General features: G+C 36.8%; 1 protein-coding gene across 2 annotated transcripts in view; it reads right to left on the bottom strand.

Moving 5' to 3' along the window:
* Positions 1 to 11,105: 11,105 nt before the first annotated feature.
* The window catches only part of MetRS (methionyl-tRNA synthetase 1), an 86,203-nt gene continuing 76,615 nt past the window's right edge, over positions 11,106 to 20,693 (bottom strand). For both annotated transcript variants that reach the window (XM_081743326.1, XM_081743327.1), the window contains 2 exons: positions 16,062 to 16,262; positions 11,106 to 14,359 (listed from right to left, as the gene is read on the bottom strand). In XM_081743326.1, the coding sequence (XP_081599452.1) occupies positions 14,201 to 14,359; positions 16,062 to 16,262 (360 nt within the window). In that variant the 3' untranslated portion in view covers positions 11,106 to 14,200. The remainder of the gene's footprint in view (positions 14,360 to 16,061; positions 16,263 to 20,693) is intronic.

The raw sequence follows: 20,693 nt of genomic DNA, 5'->3' as shown, positions 1-20,693 counted from the left end.
TTCGTTTAACATATTGTGAACTATGTATTAATGCAATCTAGTTCCGTTTAAAAAATATAATAATACCAGTGGATTCATTATGGGTACACAATCGAAAAAGCTCATATGACCATGTATCAGGAAATGCATCGTTACAGATTTACGGCCATTGAAACTTCTAATGCTGTGAAGTAGTCAATTTCTGGTCTCTCCTACATGCGATTCAATTTAAATTTCAATACTTCACCCGCTAATTAAGCTAGGCTAATAATTTTGGTATCAATGTGTTCGTGAAGGATGAAGCTTTCGAATGATATGTGTCTGATGTATTTCAGGGTACCACGGCGGACGGGGCAAGGAAACATTTTTTTTGTAACACGTATTTACCCTCCCCTTCTGCCATGGTACCCTCCACATACATGATATACATATCAGTCAAAAGCTTCATCCTTCAGAACACATTGATACCAAAACTACTTTCCTTAGGTAGTAATTAGGGGGGTGAGCTATTGATGTACATTAAGGGGCGACCAGAAATTGACTATTTCCCAGCATTTGATGGCTCAATAGCCGTAACTCTGTAACGATTCATTTCCTGGCATATGGTCATATGAACTTTTTTGCTTGTCTGCCCATAAGGAATTCACCACTGAATATACATTATATATGTTATAGATGTGTATGTGTTTGTAGTAGGATAATTACCGGCCGGATCTGAAGTAAATTTGATAAGCAAATATCACATCGTCCGGAAAATAGATTTTATCTTTGATGGCTGAATTCGGACAGGAACAGACTTACCTCAGGTCTTCTCTATTCATATGTCTACTCTATTTCTTGATAATTTTTAGATTTGAATGCAATTTAGTGGCCAAATAGCCCATCGCCTTGGAAATAAAGACCGGTATATTTGTCAGTTGTTTGGCAACGTCTGGCACGCCTCTGCTTGTATTATCTGTCAGGAAAGTAAATGTACACCTGATTTTTGAGTCTGGGATTCCTGCGCTCCATCCATGGAGAGTATGAGAATTAAATCAATCAAATGTTTACTGAGGGACAAGAAGAAAAGTCTAATCTGAATAAGACATTGCAGAGGGGCACAAGCTGTGAATACGAATAGTGCATAGTGTAAATAAAGGGTGACACTGAAAGAGAAAGCCAAAACAGCTGCTAAACGGAGAAAAGAGTAAAAATTGTCGAAGTGGAAACATAAATACAAATACAACAAAAATACGTTTACCAAGCAACGATCTTGGTGTAGTGGTTAAGGCGCTAGGTTACAAATCCAAAGAACGGCAGTTCGAATCTGCTCGAAGTAGTATATTTTTTTAAATAATGCATACAGCACATGAAAGGTGGTAAAAGAGAGCGTATTACCCGTTTAATATGTTAAGTGAAAACGAGTTTAAAATTTCGGTGAAATTTAGTAGAGAAGTTAGACAATGAAAATGAGGAAGCAAGTATATTTAATAGCGGTTGTATCAGAGGGTGCTGACCGGAAAAACTGAATATTTTCCCGAATTTCGCCCATGTGAGTGTCTACGATCGGCAAAGTTCTCAGAAATGTGCGTATTGCAGAGAAAGAGAGAGATGCTCCCAGAACTGAGAAAGTGGTGATTCCATTCAAATCAACGAGATGACAAATACACGCTTACATAATAATGCCGAATACAAACAGCCATAAAACAGCAAAGTAATAATTGCAAGCGTTATCATCTAAGTTTCCAAGATCCGAACAACATATCACTAATATCTCGAATGCCAAAATATTGTGACTTACACAACTTCCTCTCTCCCCAGATGTGTCATGTGAAAACAATCACAAGTTTCGGGATGAGGGATCATATTGAGACTACAATATTAAACTATATAAGTAGATTTCTAGCAGATTCGTATTCAGTTATTTTTTCCCACAACCAGTTTTATTGATATTCAAGACAGCAAAAGCACTATATTTGTTAACGACAAAGCGTAGTTATTGCAACACTGCGTTACACAGTGAATCATGCATACTATACTCGTAAGTTTTGCTATGCAGAGGCTAGCCACCGAGGCACGCTGAATAACGCCTGAAGAAAGCAGCGAGGACAGATAGAGATACAGTAAACGGAACAAGTAATGCATTACAGACATTTCAAGAGAAAAAAAAGAAAGATCCCTCTTTCGACACTTCATGCTGTAGTTCTAACTTCCATTTGCCCATTAAAGTTACATGCCTAGACTATTATACAATTCCATTACACGTAATCCAGAGCCTTCAAACAACTTTGTTCTACGAAGGGAAACGTAGAACATTACACTTATAGATATACCATACATAGACAGTTAAGTAGTAATAGATGAATGCAATTAACCCCACACAATATCGATTGTTTAAATATACACTGGTTTCAAACAATTAGACACAACAAACATTCACAACACCGTTATAACCTATCATATGTTAATTCCACTTCACAAGTGATAGAATGAAAATCTTAGACTGACCGTGGAATGAAAACCGTAGAAAATAGAATGATTTTTTTTTTTTTTTTTTTTTACAAAAATTACAATTACGAACACAAGCTAGTGAAGGAAACAATGACGTTCAATGAAAAGATGATGATCCGAAGTCAGATTTCGGGAAATAACTTGATAATGAGATGAAAACAGAATTTTATAAAAGGAATGGTTATGATGCGCTAGACACATCGTAGTTGCCTGTTTCGTCTCGTCATGTAAAAATGTATCGTTTTAGAGAGGCGAGCAAAAACCTGTTTGGTCTTGTGCAGTGGCGGATCTAGCTCGGAGCCGGGGGCCTAGGCACCCCACTTTCAGATTGACGAAAATAATTTAAGCTATTATTTATATAGTTTTGAAAATTTATAGTAAGGTCATGATATACTTAGTCTAAATTCAGGCAGCCCCCCAGTTTTTACCTTCTACATCCGCCACTGGTTTCGTGGCTATCCCGGTGTCATCTCGTGTTTCCGAAACGAGACAAATTTTTACCTAGTCTTCTTTCGTCTAATATTCTTTCGTAAACCTCATAATAATAGAAGTAAAATTGGAAGCCATGCGATTTCGAAATGTAACCAAGTTTACAAGTTAGAATTGATAATCGGACAAGAGAGGGCTATGGAATGCTTTCAAGACATTTAAAACGCGACGAGTCCAGACAACGAACTGTCACGTCTCATTTAGGAAAACGAGACGAGACAGACACTTTGTCTCGTCTCGTCGCGGATTTAACAAAGCCTATATTGTTTCGCCCATGCTGAATTGGATGCCTCTCACGAGAGATGAAGTAGACCGTGGGCCGTGGACTGCAACCCACCATCCGCCGTGACACCATAACCTACATACCCACTACGACACACTCTGCTTAGTGCATTGTATATTGCACCCTCTGAAGAGTGGTGAATTTGTCTACATTTTACTTTTAGGATCTCCATTTTCTTCTTTTGCATTTGTGTCTATTTAGTTACCTGAGATGAGTATATCCAACAAGGAAAAGGCAGACTTTGTTAAATGAACTTAGAGGCCATCTTTCGCGAGGTAGTAGTGCACATATAAACTAGGAGAGCGCAATAACCAGAAATAGCCTAGAAAAGCATCTTAAAGCTTCGACTCGCCGTATATATGGTACGACGCCTAAAATTATCAAGTGGCGGTGTGGCAGTGTGTGGAAAATTCACGACTCCCGTGTTAAGGGTCCAGCGTTCGATTCCCGCTCCAGTCAACTTGTTTTTGGTTTTTACCAATATAGTCATTTATAACTACAAGTAAAATATTAATTCACTACATGTTTATATATTCTAAATGATAGGAATTTTCAAATCAGTTGTAAAGCTTTTCAATGTTTTATATGAACTAGGTACAAAATATAACCTATTTCATAAATATATTGACATCACTAGCTGTATTACGGTTACCACAGTCGTGTCCGAAGTTTCGTGTCTATCTGTGGACAGTGTGCGAATTGCAAGGGGGATGAGGAGGAAATCTAGGGAATACTGGATGAATGCTATAGCCAAAGGGGATTTCCGAATTATCCCCCTTGCAATTTGCACTCTGTTCACAGATATAGACACGAATCGTCAAGAACATTTTTCATTTAATGACTTTACGAAATAGGCTATATTTGCATCTAGTTCACATGAAACATTGAAAAGTTTTACAACTAATTTAAAAATTCCTATTGTTTCATGCATTATAAACATATGGTGAATTAATATTTTACTTGTAGTTATAAATGACTACTTAATTGGTAAAAGCAAAAACAAGTTGACTCGAGCGGGAATCGAACTCGCGATCCTTTACGCGTGAATCGTGAATGTTCCAAACTCTGCCACACCGTCACTTGGTAATTTTTGGCGTCGTATCATATATAGGGCGAGTCGAAACTTTAAGACGCATTATCTGGGGCTATTTCTGGTTATTGCGCTCTCCCAGTTTGTAATATTAACACTTTAAATATGCACTACAACCTCGCGAAAGTTCATTTAACAAAGTCTGCTTTTTCCTTGTTACATATAGTCATCTCAGGAAAGCAAATAGAAACAAATGCCAAAAAAAAAAAGAGACCCTAAAAGTAAAATGTAGACAAATTCACCAAAGTTCAGAGGATGCTATGCACTAAGCAGAGTGTGTCGGTGGGTCGTAGTGAGTCTGCAGGTTGTGGTGGATCGCTGGTTTATGGTGGGTGCTGGATTGCAGTGGGTCACATCCTGTTGACCCACGACCCACTAACCGACTTACATCTTGACCCATATGTCTCACTTGACACAACACCCACTTCAATTCTGGTGAGATGATTCAAATTCAGCATGGGCGAAACAATATAGGCTTTGTTAAATCCGCGACGAGACGAGACAAAGTGTCTGTCTCGTCTCGTTTTCCTAAATGAGACGTGACATGTCCTTGTCTGGACTCATCGTGTTTTGAATGTCTCGAAAGCATTCCATAGCCCTCTCTTGTCCGATTATCAATTCTAACTTGTAAACTTGATTACATTTCGAAGTCGCATGGCTTCCAATTTTACTTCTATTATTATGAGGTTTACGAAAGAAAATTAGACAAAAGGAGACTAGGTAACAATTTGTCTCGTTTCGGAAACACGAGATGACACTGGGATAGCCACGAGACGAGACACAGGCTGCGTTTATCATCGCTAAAATGAGACAATATAACATGAAGAAAAGAAACAGGCAATCATGTTGTGTCTGGTGCATCATCATAATTTCTTTTCTAAAGTTCTGTTTTCATTTCATTATCAAATTATTTCTAGACGTCCGACATCGGATCATGTTTCATTGACCGTCACGTTCCGGAACCTTAGGTGATAATGCTCACAATTATTACTTTGATGCTTTATAGTAGTTTCTATTCCGCATTCTCATTATGTAAGCGTCTGTTTGTCAACTCGTTGATTTGAATGGAAGCACCTCACTGTCAGTTCCGGGAACATCTCTCTTTCCATTTCAGAGGTGGTGATAGACAAAAGGGCAAAATTGCATATAAATTTTACGGCATTTCTGTCAAGAAGGTCTCTGCAATAGGCACATTTCTGAAGAAATTTGCCTATCGTAGAGACTCACATGTGTGAAATTCAGGAAAATTGGCAGTTTTTGAGATTACCACCCTCTGATATATATACCCCTGATTAAATATACCTGTTTCCTCGTTTTCATTGTTTCACTTCTCTAATAAACAACCGAAATTTTCAACTTTTTTTCACTTAACGTATTAAACGGATAATACGCTCTCTTTCACCACCTCTCATGTGCTCTGTGCATTATTTTTAAAAAACTAAAAAAAATATCTAATCTTTGGAGCAATTCGAACCGCCGTCCCTTGGATTTGTAATCTAGCACCTTAACCACTACACGAAGATCGTTGCTTGGTAAACGTTTAGTTGTTGGAATATATGTTCGCATTTGTATTTTATGTTCCCACTCCGACAATTTCTACTTTCTTTATCCCCGCTTTCTCTGTATTGATTTAATTCCCATATTCTAGATAGTTAGAGCGCAGGAATGTAGTGGCTAAGACGCTAGATTGAAAATACAAAGGATGTAAGTTCGAATCCACTACAAGTGGAATGATCTTTTAAAAATGCATACAGCACGTGAGAGGTGGTAAAAAAGAGCGTATTACCCGTTTGAGATGTTAAGTAAAAACTTGGTAAAAATTCCACTGACATTTATTAGAGAAGTGATACAATGAAAATGAGGAAGCAAGTATTTCTAATCAGGGGCATGAATCAGAGGGCGGTCATCGATAAAATGAAATTTTTCCGAATTTCACACATGTGAGTCTACAATAGGCAAACTTCTTCAGAAATGTGCCTATTACAGAGACCATCATATTCCACCGATTACGCTAGCCAAAGTTAGTTTAACAATAACAAATGGTGTAGTGTTTTGTCCTTAGAATGATAAATTAAAAAGTGCATACTGCAGATGAACGAAGTGTTTCGAATGACCTAGTAATTTCCTTGTCCTTTCCCAATTACCATGCGTAAATCGTCTCTATCTTGATACAAGTGTTTGCGTCCACTTTCTTAGGGATTCCTCATTTAGTATGAGAAGTCACTCTGATTCTTCACGATTGCTTTGAAAATAAAATAATTTGAAAGGGATTTTCAGCCCTGATGTTTGGAACGAACGGGTAATGTTCCTGTAATGATATTTCCACCAAAGTGCATGCCGAAGTTAATTTATTCGATGATGTGGAGACTTAGTGCCCATTAATAAACTAAATAATGGAGTAAAATTACAGAAATATCGTATTATACAGTAATTTCGCCGTGTAAATTTAATAAAAATAATAATTCCTCATCGGTCCTACGCGGAAAGATTTAAATCAATCACATGTGTAGTCAAGGTAAGGAGAAAAGCCTAAACTGAATAAGACATTGAAGCGGGTCATGAGCTGAGAATAACAATAGTACATGGTGTAAATAAAGGACGACGCCGAGAAATCCAGAAACAGGTAAACGGAGAAAAAAAGAGTAGAAATTGTTGAAGTGGAAACAAAATACTAATACGAATAGGGATGAGCACGAGTCGAACCAAAATTCGACTCGGCTCCAGTTCAATTCGAGTCGAGTCAAAGGTAAATTTCCTGAGTTGAGTTCCGAACCAAGTCGCTGTTTTCGAGGACGAGTTTCGAGTTGAGTCGAGTTTGATAATGGCTCGCTCACTCGTTCAGCTCGTTTTAACTCGTTTTGAAATAATGGCCTGATTAGACTGGAAAGCGAAAGCCATGAGAAATGTAAGCAGTAATGTGGAATACTGTTAGTGTTGCTCACGACAGGGGTGCATCTCGTCTCGTAATTTTAGTGCATCTCGTGGAGCAATTTTAATGTATCTCGTCTCGTCTAGATAACGAGAGGACAAGATTTTTTAATTATTATTACGAGACAGCCTCAAATGTCGTAATCACCAATATAAGTATATACTGTAGTTCTTCAAATCAAGGCAGAGACTTGCACGGTCGAATTCTTGAGCCCAAGAAGACCAACCCGGGTAGTGATATCAACCGGCTCGGCTCGTCTCGGTTGGGATGAGCCGTCGGCTCGGCCCAATTGAGCCGATGACCTGAGCCGGCTCAGTTGGAACGAGCCATCGACTCGGCTCAATTACTCCATGAGTCGAGTTTTCTCGGTTGGGATGAGTCACCTACTCGGCTCATGTGAACCGGTTCGAGCCAGCTAAGTTGAAACTAGTCCATCGGCACGGTTTGACTCAGCTCAACTAAGCCGATGGCTCAAATCGGCTCGGTTGGGTGAGTTGTTGGCTCGGCACACTTCTCGGTTCGGTTCAGTAGTGAAAAAGCTCTAAGCCGAGCCGTTGAGAAGTCTAAACCCGGTCCCAGCTGTTTTGAACATGTTTAGCTGAAGCCTAGAACTTTTAAAAATTTTTGGCTCGATCCCGAATACTTGCCCTTCCGGAACTCAAACCCACAACGTGACCGATGTCCTTGCTTCCTGAAGACTTCTCGACGACGGAGATCAACAGTTAATTAGCTTTTACTATTCAGATGCAAACCGCATATGTTTTAAAGATTATACACGCTGTTGATATAACAATAATAATAATAATGGCATTAAAAGTTTTAAACTTGCCCTAAAATTTGGCAAAACTTACTTAAAAGTAGAGATTTCGGGGAAAGGGTTCCGTACCTTCAAGTCACACCTCTGCAACTACCAAAACTTTAAACTAGAGCGTTCCACTGAAGTTTCATGTAGAAAGTATTCTACTGTATGTTTTAAGGAAAATAACTGTAATAAAAATAACAATATCACGCAACAGTAAGGCGTATAATAAACTAATTTTTAGGATATGCAGAGGTAAATATAAAAGCTTTGCTACAAAATACCTACACAGACCATAATTGAATGAGCACTGAAATACAATGTAACGAAATAACCTATGAGATTCAGTCTACAGAGCAATTGTTACTTAAAGAATGGACATACACTATTTCGAGAATCGAGACAAGACGGGAAATGTTTACGATACTTTTCGTCTCGATTCTCATCTCCAAAGCGAGAAGAAAATTTTGAGTTAGCCTTGTCCCGTCTCGAATGTAAAATGTTAATCCTCATGTTATTTTGTTTGTTTTAGAAACGAGATGAGAAATTCCTCTTCTCGTGGCCAACATTAAACCAAACCGAAATATTCTTTCCAAATGTCACGTTTCTGCTTGTAATGGTATGACCTGAGCGATAATTAGCTCCTAGCTTTTAATCTTCTACGAGATAATAATAATTATTATTAGTTTATTATTATTACTATTATTATTCCTAAAGATTTGATAGTTCAAGTATTGAAACGTCCGAGTATTCAAATATCTGAATATAAAAAAACGTGTCATCGCCGATCAGTTGCCATCAAAAATCCTTAAGAAAAAATGTGCGACGTGGATTGGAACAAGCACCTTGACCACTGAACCGCGATCGCTACGCGGTAAATGATTCGTCTTTAGTCTGGTTATGTTAGGTTTCTTTGTCTCCGCTTGCAAAGTTGTATGTTATATTTCTTCGATTTGAAAAGTCTTTCGTATTTCTTTTGTGAATAATATCCGCCAAACTTTATATTAATAACTTGAGTTGTTCTTGAACCTTTGGTTCACAAATTTGTTTTTAGTCCACACGAAACTACAGATACACAGATTTAATTATCATACTTTGCATTTGTTTCAAAGCAGTAGCCATTACCTGGTCAAAGACTTATGTCCGCCACGTTACAGATTAACCCTCAGAAATTCATTTTCCGGAAGCGGAAGTTTCACTTTCCGGATTTCGGAAAATTATGGAATTCGGTAAAATTCCGGAACTCGGAAAGAATCCAGAAAATTCCGAAATTCAGAAAAATCCAGGAATTCGGAAAAATTCTGGATTTTTTCGAATTTCGGAATGTTTACGAAATCAGAAATTCCTAAATTCCGGATTTTTTCAAAATCGTTTTTTTCCGAATTCCAGAATTTGTCCGGTTTTACTTTCGGGAGTCTGGAAAGTAAAAATTCCGGAATTGGCCATCCCTAGTTTACACACAACCTTTCAGAACACTAAACTAATAGCTGTCTACAAACAAAGAAGTAATGCAAAGCATTTTGTATCCTGCAATACGTCATGTATTAAAATCCGACAGCAGTTTCAGTATCTAACCAAAAATTGAATAGATCTAGCTACTGGAAGTTGAGGTATGAAGAATTGTATTGTGTCTTACACAACCCTGCAAACCACTGAATGTCTAAACGGCTTTCGTTAAATCCAGGTTGTATTATTCACAGTTACATCCATTTGTGTCTATATGATCGGATTAGTAAAGCTTTCTATATGATAGGGTTAATCCTTTCTCTGCTCTCCCGTAAAGTTGTGATACGATCTACTACAGGATACAGAACTAAATATCAATTTAACCAAAGTTGTTGTATTACTACACATCTGCTTCCGCCTCTGTCGGCTCTGGTCGATCTCGTTGACGCGACGTTTAGTTTCTATACCCCTTTCTTCGTTTACTGAACTAAACGATAACTATTCTGAATTATATTACTACGCATGCCTCGCAGATAAATATTTCTTCTGATGTCAATAATTTCCATTTCGTCCAATCAATATTCCGTTCCTTATTTCCAGCATGAGCCTCTTATTACATTATATGGAGAGCATGTAGGTCTAAATATCTCATGTAGCATGTAGATTTAACTACTACATGTAAGCCATTTGTCTACTTCCAGCAAAGAAGGAACACGTGATCACAATATACAACCCACGGAAATGATAGCTGTTAATACATAGTAATCCCTAACGATACAGTGGCTGAATGAACAAAGCACTGGCTTCTCGCGCCGGCCACCCGAGTTCGAATCTATCTGGGCTTTTTTTATCTAGTTGAGAGAAAATATTGTTTCTTTTCGTTACAGGTAGTCACTCTTTTCATATTTTCTGTCCTCCTTTGCATTTTAAAAAAGAAAACTGTCTATTCTTATTCGTTCTACAAATAATGGATCTTCTCTTCGATTCCATGTCAAACATGCGCAGGTAGTGAAAGACGCTGTTGATAATAATAATAATAATAATAACTATTACTAGCTGACCCATGCGTAAATTTCGCACAATAAGTTAAATGAAAACATGATCTCACAGTCAGTGACATTCTCGGACTCCTTTTTATTGTCGGAGGAGGGGACATTAAGTACATATGAGTGGGATTTAGATTTCTGGGCTTTCGGCATCTAAGACCATTTAGCTCGTCATGATTTGAGGGAAGACGTCCCTCGGCGAGCACACAATCCGTGGAAAGAAAAAGAAGAAAGGATTGGGGAAGGAAGGAAGCGGCCTGGGACCTATAAGTTAGGTACCACCCCGGCATTTGCCTGGTGTGAATGAGGAAATCCCCATTCAAGGTGGCTGGCCTGAAAAAGCGTGTTACACTTTTTCGACCTAGTGACCCCACCGGAAATCGAACCCGGGACCTACATATGAGTAGTCCCCCTGGAAACTACCTTCCTGGTGGCCCCTGGGTTGCAGTACGGCCTTGCATATGTACACTCCAGAGGACGGCACAAGTTGATTGAGCAACTAAGACGAGGCATGTTTCAAAGGTGTTTGGAATGTTTCGGAAATAAACAGTATCTGCAACAGGAAACAAGGATTTATTCTTCCTACAAGAAATGATCATCAAACATTGCACTGCACTTTCTCATGAACAAAGAACTCTACAATGGTAACACAATCACTACCTACACTCTTCTTTTGGAGAAACTAAACTTCAATACTGTATGCATACAATACACCATAAATAATATATATAAATTATTGTTTTATAAATAATAATTTTTTTGTACTTCACCACCACATGCATTTCATCCATGACCAGTGCTTCTAAAGAACAGAAAGCATATCATCATAGATCTTTAATGTTCACTTATTTTCAAATAATAAAATTAAATTTTCGTTGGAATAGAGTAAACTGAAAATAAGACAACAAATTATGATGTATGAATGTTATTGAATTCATACTTCATTTCTGAATTTCTTATCTTCATAATTAAGAATGCAATTAATCGAAAAAAAAAAAGTCACGCTTTTGTTAAACAACTATCCTAAGTTCGTAAAACGAGAACATATCTATTAAACACGCCTTTAAATATCACACATTACTGAATCGTTTATTACAGTAAAAGAGAGAATATTTTATACTACGAGAAATTACAGGAATGCATTGATTTACACACTGCAAACTAAGATTACGCACCACCAAGGCAAAGTTAATACAAAACTCTTATTTACAGGAATGGTTAGGATTCAAAACAGATATGTCAATAAGTTATTTCTAACCCGTTCCTCTACATTAGTCTAATGATTTTTTTTACAGGAGTACGTAATAGTACTTCACTACATATTTGAGTACCTAACAAAATACTCAAGTAGAATACTATCCACACGGTGGATCAATTAAAATTTTACACCGTTTCATAATTTTACTCCCATGGTTTAGCTTGGAAGTCCCTCACACTAACAAAACCGACACAACAGATTCCTTTAGAAACAAATATTCAGTATCTATTCTTTAATCCTTTATCTCAAAGTCCCTTCACAGAACATATCACGTGCAACCCAACAATAGATACGCACGAAATCCTTTTTTAGTCAGGTTACCACAGGAAAAGAAATGACTTCAAGTAATATTTGATTTGTCCTCAGCGCTACCACTGGAATCGAGTGTCAGTTATTATAAGGCACACTACAATTTTCTTCGTGATTCGAATAAGAAATATAATGAAATGTGAAGGGTGGAAATTGTCTTCAACATGAAAAATCGAAAGTCATGACTATCCTATGGAAACAGGCCCTTACAGATCAGAGTACATCATCATTTCAAATATCTAGGAAGCATTTCCTCGAATGACACTTACTACACCAAAGAAATCAGGCCAAGAATTCCCGTAGTTAAAGAGGAATTCAGCAAGAAAGATCACTCCTAACTAGTAAACTTAAATTTGGACTATGTACGAAGTATGGGACTATCCTCCTGGGCATTACGGAAGTTACAAAAGAAATATTCAGAGAGCTTCGAAATGTGGCGTTGGAGGAAGATAAGATAAAATGGAAGGAGAATAACAAATGAAGATGTTTTAAAACGGATAGGAGAGAAGAGGGAAAGATGGAAAGAAAGCGAGTAGAAAGAACACAAGTAATCGATGATTTGAAAAATAGAATAAAATATTGGGAGTTAAAAGAGGAAGCTGAAGATCGAGAAACTTGAAAGAAACATTTCCAAAAAATATTATCTCAGGACCTGCCACAGGCAGAATATTTAATAATAAAATATTTCATTAAAAATCTCCAGCAGGAATTATCTAATCCAAGTTAGATTTTGTTGTGCAAGTGTGAAATAATTGAACAAAATGAATGTTCAAAACATATATTTCTGGACTTTCTTAATAAGTTTCTAATATTATTTTCATGGGAGTTTTAACGAAAACCAACCCATACTTCAACAAATTTTATTCATATATGGTAATTCGTCACTCATACTTAAAATAAAAAAACTTACATGTTTGCTTGAAAAGCACTTAATTACACAGAAATGGAAACAAGTCAAAAAAAAAAAAAAAAGTTTTGGGAGAGAAGCATTGATATGAAACTAAAAATAGTGAATCTCTTATATTACATAGGCTGATCAATATAGACTGATCGTTAGTGTTTATGAAGTATATACAACAGATAACGAAACACGTCTGTGTAGTGGAAGAAATGACGAATAGATCGAGCAAGTTTGAAGGCCATGACGTCAGGAATGACCTTGGCAGCTGTTCAAGCACATGTAGTTTGATTCGCATAAGGCAATATAGAAGTGACAAGCAAAGAACAGTAAAGAAATTTCGTTGATTATCTTGCAAAGACCAATTGTTCATGTGTACTCCGTCCTCCATATAGCCCTGATTAAGCTCCTTGTGATTTCTTTCTTTTTTCAACTTTGAAGAAACACCTCCGGAGACGGCGTTTCGCATCTTCAGAGACAGTGTTGAAAGCTGCGGAGGCGATTTTGAAAGATCTGTCCAAAAATGGCTTCAAGCATGTCTTTGATGACTGGCAAAAACGTTGGGACAAGTACATTGCATGTAATGGAGACTATTCTGAAAATACCATCAACATTTAAAGGACTACTACAGGTAATTATGTTTTATTCATTTATGATCATTCTTCATTGATCAGCTCTCGTATAAATAATAAAAATTGTACTCGAAGTTTGGGACGTATCTCTGTGAAGAAAATAGAAATTCATGTTACATGACACCTCCACCTCATTAGATGTATGTTTGTTTGGATGCTCCATTATTATGCGAACGGGGATAATAATACAACGAAGAATTAAACCTAGAAGCTCGTGCATCGATGAACATTGTCAGAAGCAAGAAGAACACGAACTTATTTTGATATTACACTATCTGAGCAAGGAATGAATTTATCCATAATAGACGGATTGCAACTTAGTTCCATCCATTTAATTCCTTAAAAAATATATATGTTTGAATTGTGCCAGTAGTAGTAGCACTTGCAAGCACGACGAAATGTGCAACAAATTTCAACCTGAAGTTTCACTCCTGTAACCTGTTTCTAAACTTCAAATATACATTAATTCGTTTGGGAGAAATTTGAAATGTTGAACAAGTAGAATGTTCCAATTCCATGGAAGTTAAGTTTCTCTTAAAGCAGGATATTAATTTATTTTTTGCCTTTCTTCTTTCCTGATTTCGTTACTTCCGCTGGATCCTTTCCCTCTGCTAAAGCCAACTGAGCTTTTAATTCTAGCAACTTCGTCACTTCGTGCTGAATCTTATTCTTCTCGGCCCCCGATGATTTCAGCTCTCGAACGAGGTTACCCTAAACAAAATAAAATATATTACTTATAGACAGCTGTAAGAAAGACTTAAAAACACATATGTATACAATTATTCTACAGCACATGAAGTAAAGACTTACAAGTGAAGTTCGAGAGAAAGCACTCGCCTGCAGAGGAACTAAACATGCCATTTGAAGGTCTAATCCATGCTGATTACAACAAGCTAATAAAATTCCTGTATGGTTGAGAACTGTTCGAGAGATTCAACTTGGAAGTTTATATGAAAAAATCAGTATATGCGTTAAGCACAACATTATTAGCAACGCATATTGACATATGAATTGAAATCTATCGGAGGTAACAGAAAAGTAACAATATTCATTGCGTAATCCAATTGTTTCAGAACGAAAATTACACTAATAAAAGTTGAAATACTATCCAATAGGAGGAGAGAAGGCAAAGCTGGATCAGTGTTAGTTCCTTTCTGGTGTGTGAAAAAGCTTGTTTGATCATAGGCCATGCCATGTGAATATTGTGGTGGACAATCATCATATATGAGGTATTCTAGTTCTCCCGTGTTCATTCTTTATTTATTTCACCGTATTCATTATCACTTACTTGATTTTATTCATCTAAAGAGCTACACTGTGGAACGAAAAGCCAAGATGTCTCACTTTATAATTAAGTTTATAATTAGGATGTCTAATTCCTAAATTGTAATGCGTCATTAAACTATGAATATTCGAATTTTCGCTGCCTAGTTAAAATGCTGCTTATGAAGTAGCGTTGATACTTGTTCAAGGAAGTCGAAAATGAATGGCAAATTGTGCGATATGTTTTGGTTCAGAAAACCAATGTGTAATCCTCTTACTTCAGCATGAATATATTATTTTCTAATCACCATCATCATCATCATCATCATCATAGGTATTCTGCCTTTATTGGCAGGTCACTTGCCGCAGCTGAGAAGCTTCCATGCTCCACGGCCCTCTGCTAACCTCTTCGTCTTCGCGTATGATCTTTCTGTTTTTATATCATCCATTAATTGTAGTCTCCTTCGCCCCCTCCCTCTCTTTCCTGCCACCATACCCTCTAGGATGTCCCTCATGATCCAATCTCTTCTTAGGCAATGTCCCAACCAGTTTCTCTTCCTCTTCCTAATAATATCTAAAAGCGTTCTTTTCTCACCCACCATTTCTAACACACTCATTCGTTTTCCGCTCGACCCAACAAATTCTTTCCATTCTTCTCCACACCCACATTTCGAAGGCTTCCAGTCGATTTTCATCACTTCTACGTAATGTCCACGTTTCCGCCCCATACAGTACAACACTCCACACGAAACATTTTATAAGTCTTTTCCTCAACTCTTTATTCAAGGTCCCACAAAACAGACTTTTCTTCCTCCTAAAGACTTCTTTCGCCATTCCTATCTTTGCTTTTACTTCACATTCGCATTTCATGTCATTACTAAGAATACTACCCAGATATCGAAAACTATCTACTTGTTCTATTTTCTCCCCTCCTACTTTTCTATTTGACACAGTCCCCTTCGTTCCAATCAACATGGCTTTTGTCTTTCTAACATTTATTTTCATCCCATATTCTTCAAAGCTTCTTAATTTTTTTTTTTTTTTTTGTTTCCTAAAGCTTCTTAATATTTCGATACTTAGAACTTAGTATGTTACCTACATACAATACAGAAAAACAATGAAATGCAAAGAAGATAACACGTTTTCGTACCTGTTGCGTAACTGCTGCCTGTAACTTCTCCACTTGAACTGGGTCCACTGCACCATTCATCACTACCTTTTGTGGTTCTGGTTTCTTCGTTTCCTTCGCTGTCACTGGTTTTTCCGGAGAGTTGGACTTCTGTCTTCCAGAAAATTGCTTCTTAAGCTTCTCAATCAGGCTTGATTCAATTTTTTGGAATAGAGGACTCGGCTGAAAAAAGAAAAAATACAAGACATTTAAATGTTGCGCAAAAATGTTGATGTCACAAACTAAGTATATTCTTGACAGGAACAACTATAGTAACTGGAAGTTCTAAGTAAATTCGTTATGAACACATGCTCGTTATTGCTTAACCCGTAAGTACTCGCGCCCTTTTTTGTGATAATAGTATTCACGCGGGGGTCCAAAACACCCCGAATTGATATATTTTACAATAAAAAATACTTTAAAAAAATAATTAAGACAATGTAGCATAACTCCAGACATGTTTTTAAAAGTATTGATGCAATTAGATATGTTGTACTCGTTTTGAGACATTTTGTTATATTTTTTCATCAGGACTTCTGGCTAGCAACACAAAATTTACCTGTTTGGGGATCTGTGTACACCCCGCGCGAGTACTTAAGGGTTAATCAACTGTTACATGCCCGACGAGAAAGAGCTAAGCTTTTCATTTAAGGAGCTTATTATTATGACATTTTCATTCACATGATAAACTGATCTTTCTTAAACAAAATCTACTCACGAGTGTTCTCTTACCACCTAAGAAACAATTTCTCTTTAGAGTGCAACTTTTTTTTTTTTTTTTTTTTTTAAAGAGTGGATTGTTTTTTTTTTTTTTTTTTTTTTTTTTTTTTTTTTTTTTTTTTTAAAGAGTGGATTGTTTTGTATTTACGTCTTTTATCGGCGGCGAGGCTTTTATGATAACACCTAATGTTTAACGGGGTTATTCTCGATGCTCTCCCGCCAGGAATCGTGCGCTGGCCACAGAGCAAAGAGAAAGACAATGATATATGATAGTTTTAAGGGTGGTTCAATATTAGTTCAACAATCACAGGTTTATATCAAAGAATATGTTAACTTTTCAAAATAGGTTTCTCATTGTATGAGACAACATAAAACGTTGAATGAGATAACAATATATGAAGACTGTCCTTTGACAAAATAAATATTAGGCTTCGTAAGCATGTGCAAAACTGTCTTATATACCAGAAGGCTAGCAGAGCTTTTCTCAAAGAACAGAAGTTGTAGTAAAAAGAATACCATCTATAGCAAAGGATCATTGTGACTACTAACAATCTAGGAAATTGTTAAAACTATTTACAAGAGCTATTAATAGTGTTCATGAAATGTGCCTTTAAATGTTTGTAACGATTTATTTATCAGACCCTACTTGTATATTGGGATCATTAGCAGAAGATTTAACACATGAAATCGAAACAATGTTGAAGTTCAGGAGGATTAATACGTTCGATTACGACACACAAAAAGCCTTCAATTATGTGTTTAAAATATAAAAAGTTTGGATCAGAAGTGTCAGGAAGTTATTTCTGTTACAAAGATGAAAGAAAATAATACTGTAAAAGCATACAGGTCGTCCATGCTATGAATGGCTATAAACATTATTTTGTAGAACAAATTTCTTATTCTAGTGTTTATGAAATCTCATGTGAAAACCAGAGCACACTTGTATTTTAGAATGACTATAGCTCTTCTCAAATAGGATGGAAAATATTTTAATCTGTAAGAGAGAGAGAGAGAGAGAAAGAAAAGAGAAGACTTACTGCAGTGGGAGAGGACTGATACATCACTATAAGTAGCTTTGCTAACAAGAATAAAAATTTACAGAGATGATCACAAGTACGTTCTACGTTTACCTCCATTTATTTGTTAGATGCACGACTTACTAACACTTAAAATGTAAAAGCACAAGACGCAAAGATCATTTTAAATGCATATTTACATTCGGAGAAGTGGACCTCAAAGTACTTTTGCAGTTTAGAGAAGAAATCAGAACATGTAATCTACTTAGAAGAGAAGCTTGCCAAATATTCAAGCAACTATTGCCGTCACTTCAGAAGGATTCTGTTTAACTACTGACAGTAGGTGTAATGATCGACCAGTAATCTTCACTATCCTTCCGAGACAGACAATGGTCAAGTCATTAAAATAATTTAGATAGAAGATAATTTTTGAAAGTAACTTCCTACTAAAATTTTATTTCTAAATGCTGTACAAAACTTACTGGCAAATGATTTCCACAAAATACGACTAGTCCTTCAAACGTGTGACCAAGTGAAGCTTTAGTTTATACTTCAATTATTAATGATAATTCTGAGAAACTATTATTAATCGTTACACGGTAAGTATGTGACAATAAAGCTAGTAGTAATATTTTCACTAAAAGATTAAATGTCTGAACATCATTCTATGGACAACTCGTCAAGTCCCTCCATTTGCCCTATGCAACTACTTGTCTTCGTGAAACCAGAATGTAACAACGAAACGTTGTAATAGGAACAGTGACATAGAACGTAATTATTTTAATGCTACGAAATTAACTACAATTACTTAAATTACTAGATATTAATTTGCTGTAATTTATTGCCTGTCGGTTAAATGTCAACTGAAAGCCAAAAATTCGTGTTATTATTCAGTTCAAAATCTTTTGTCGTCGCGAATTCTGTCGAGGAATTTGAAGCTTAAAATATATAAAACGAAAATCATGTCTGTTGTCCTATATATGGTCGTCTATTCTGAGGGAAGAACGTAGATTGAAAGTGTTCGAGAACAAGGTCCCGAGACGAATATTCCGATCCAAGAAGAACGGGAATGGCGAATGGCGGAAACTTCATAACGAGGAACTACATAATTTATACGGTTTACCAAACATTGTTAGGGTCATCAAATCTAAGAGCAGGTGTCCACACAACTTGGCTTTTCCCTGACCATTGAATTTAAAAATATACAACGAAACAAACCCCAACCTTTACCCTCCCCATAGTTGGTTTTGTTCTCCCTCTCTCCGCTTGTTTCTTTCTTTTTTCAATTTTCTTTAATACAAAAGAATGTAAATTTAGAAATATATGCATTATGCCGATACTGATTACATATTACACAAAATGTAAAGTTACAAACGAAACTGTGCAGTATACAGTCTTAAGATATGAAAAATATTACATATTATAATACCAATTACCATTATAATATTGCTTATAGTAATAAACAGTTCATACATGATTTTACTGATCACAAAGAAAAAAATGAAATGAAATCTGAGTTTTACGTCCCACGATTATGCCGGTTAGGCTAAAGGAAACGGTGATGATGAGAGATGAGTGAATTCATGGAATGAAGAAAGTGGGACGAAACGGAAGAACCCCGAGAAAACCCACGAGCACGGTGTTTGTCCACCGCAAAGTCCACACGGTGCGAGCTGGGATCGAACCAGGGACCCCAAGCACCGGAGGTGAACGCTCTACCACTGAGTCGCCGCGCCCCCTGATCACAAAGGAAAACATGTAACATACCTTTACCGGTGCAGTTGTTAAATGCAACCCATTTAACAACTTGTTTTCATTCTTTCTCCCATAGTTTTCTTCTCATTGATCTGAATATCCTTCTTGTTGTCTCCGCAGTTTAAGTTTCTTTTCATCTTCCTCCAACTCCTTTAGTTGTTGCTAAATCTTCCGTTTCTTTGTCCTCTTCTTCTCTCCAGTATTCATTTCTCTTTTCTTTTCCAAACACACATGATACTGTCTCATTGAACTTCTCACTGAATTTATCATGCCTCTTGGAATTGTTAATCTTGACGATCCATCTATTCTCATCTCAGAATCATATATGATCCGTTGAGCCACCAGAGATTCTTATGTAAGTTCTCAACAATGAGATTTTTGTTTATTGAAAAACCACTTTCAGCAAATGCGTTTCCGTGAGAGAAGATAAAATACAGCTTCATAACAGACCATAAGTCAACGAAGTCCTTCTCTTTAAAAAAAGACATCAAGTCCAATACCATCTCCGTCCTTGGCTATGAAATCACTGAAGTGTTCCTTAAATCCTTCAGACTGAGCTTTCACTGTGAGCTGGAGATACTATTTCTTCGCGTTCTCAGCCATTTGCCCAGATGTCCTCATGGCACCATGCAATTCTTCTAGAACAGCGTCTACTCTCTTGAGCAAATATGCCAGGACGCAGTTAGATGTGTTTCTCGCAGAAAATTAGTTTCAACAACTATTTCAGAGAACACTGTCTCCCTCAATATCATCATTGGAAACACCACATTTTGCATCCAGTAACAGTAGAGAAATTAACACTACTTCATAAATTCAATAACTGAACATTGGACGTAAATCGATTTTTCCCTGACCTTCCCTGAAAAATCTGCCATTTCCTTGACTTTTCCTGACACATTTTTACCTCCCTGACCTTTCCCTGATTTTCCAGAATGTGGACACTCTGTAAGAGGTTATGGGGTGGGCAGGTCATGTAGCCAGAATGGGAGAAAGTATGGACGCTTTCAAAGTCTTAACTGGAAGTCCAATCGGAAAACGACTATTAGGAAGACCTAGGCTCAAATTTGAGGACAATATTAAGAGGGACCTCGCAGAAATAGGAGTACAAAGTAGAAACTGTATC

This window comes from Thermobia domestica, chromosome 16, assembly GCF_964235325.1.
Source record: "Thermobia domestica chromosome 16, izTheDome1.hap1.1, whole genome shotgun sequence".
NCBI classification, from domain to species: Eukaryota; Metazoa; Arthropoda; class Insecta; order Zygentoma; family Lepismatidae; genus Thermobia; species Thermobia domestica.
Note: the sequence above shows the minus strand (reverse complement) of the source record. Positions and strands in the feature narration are given on the sequence as shown.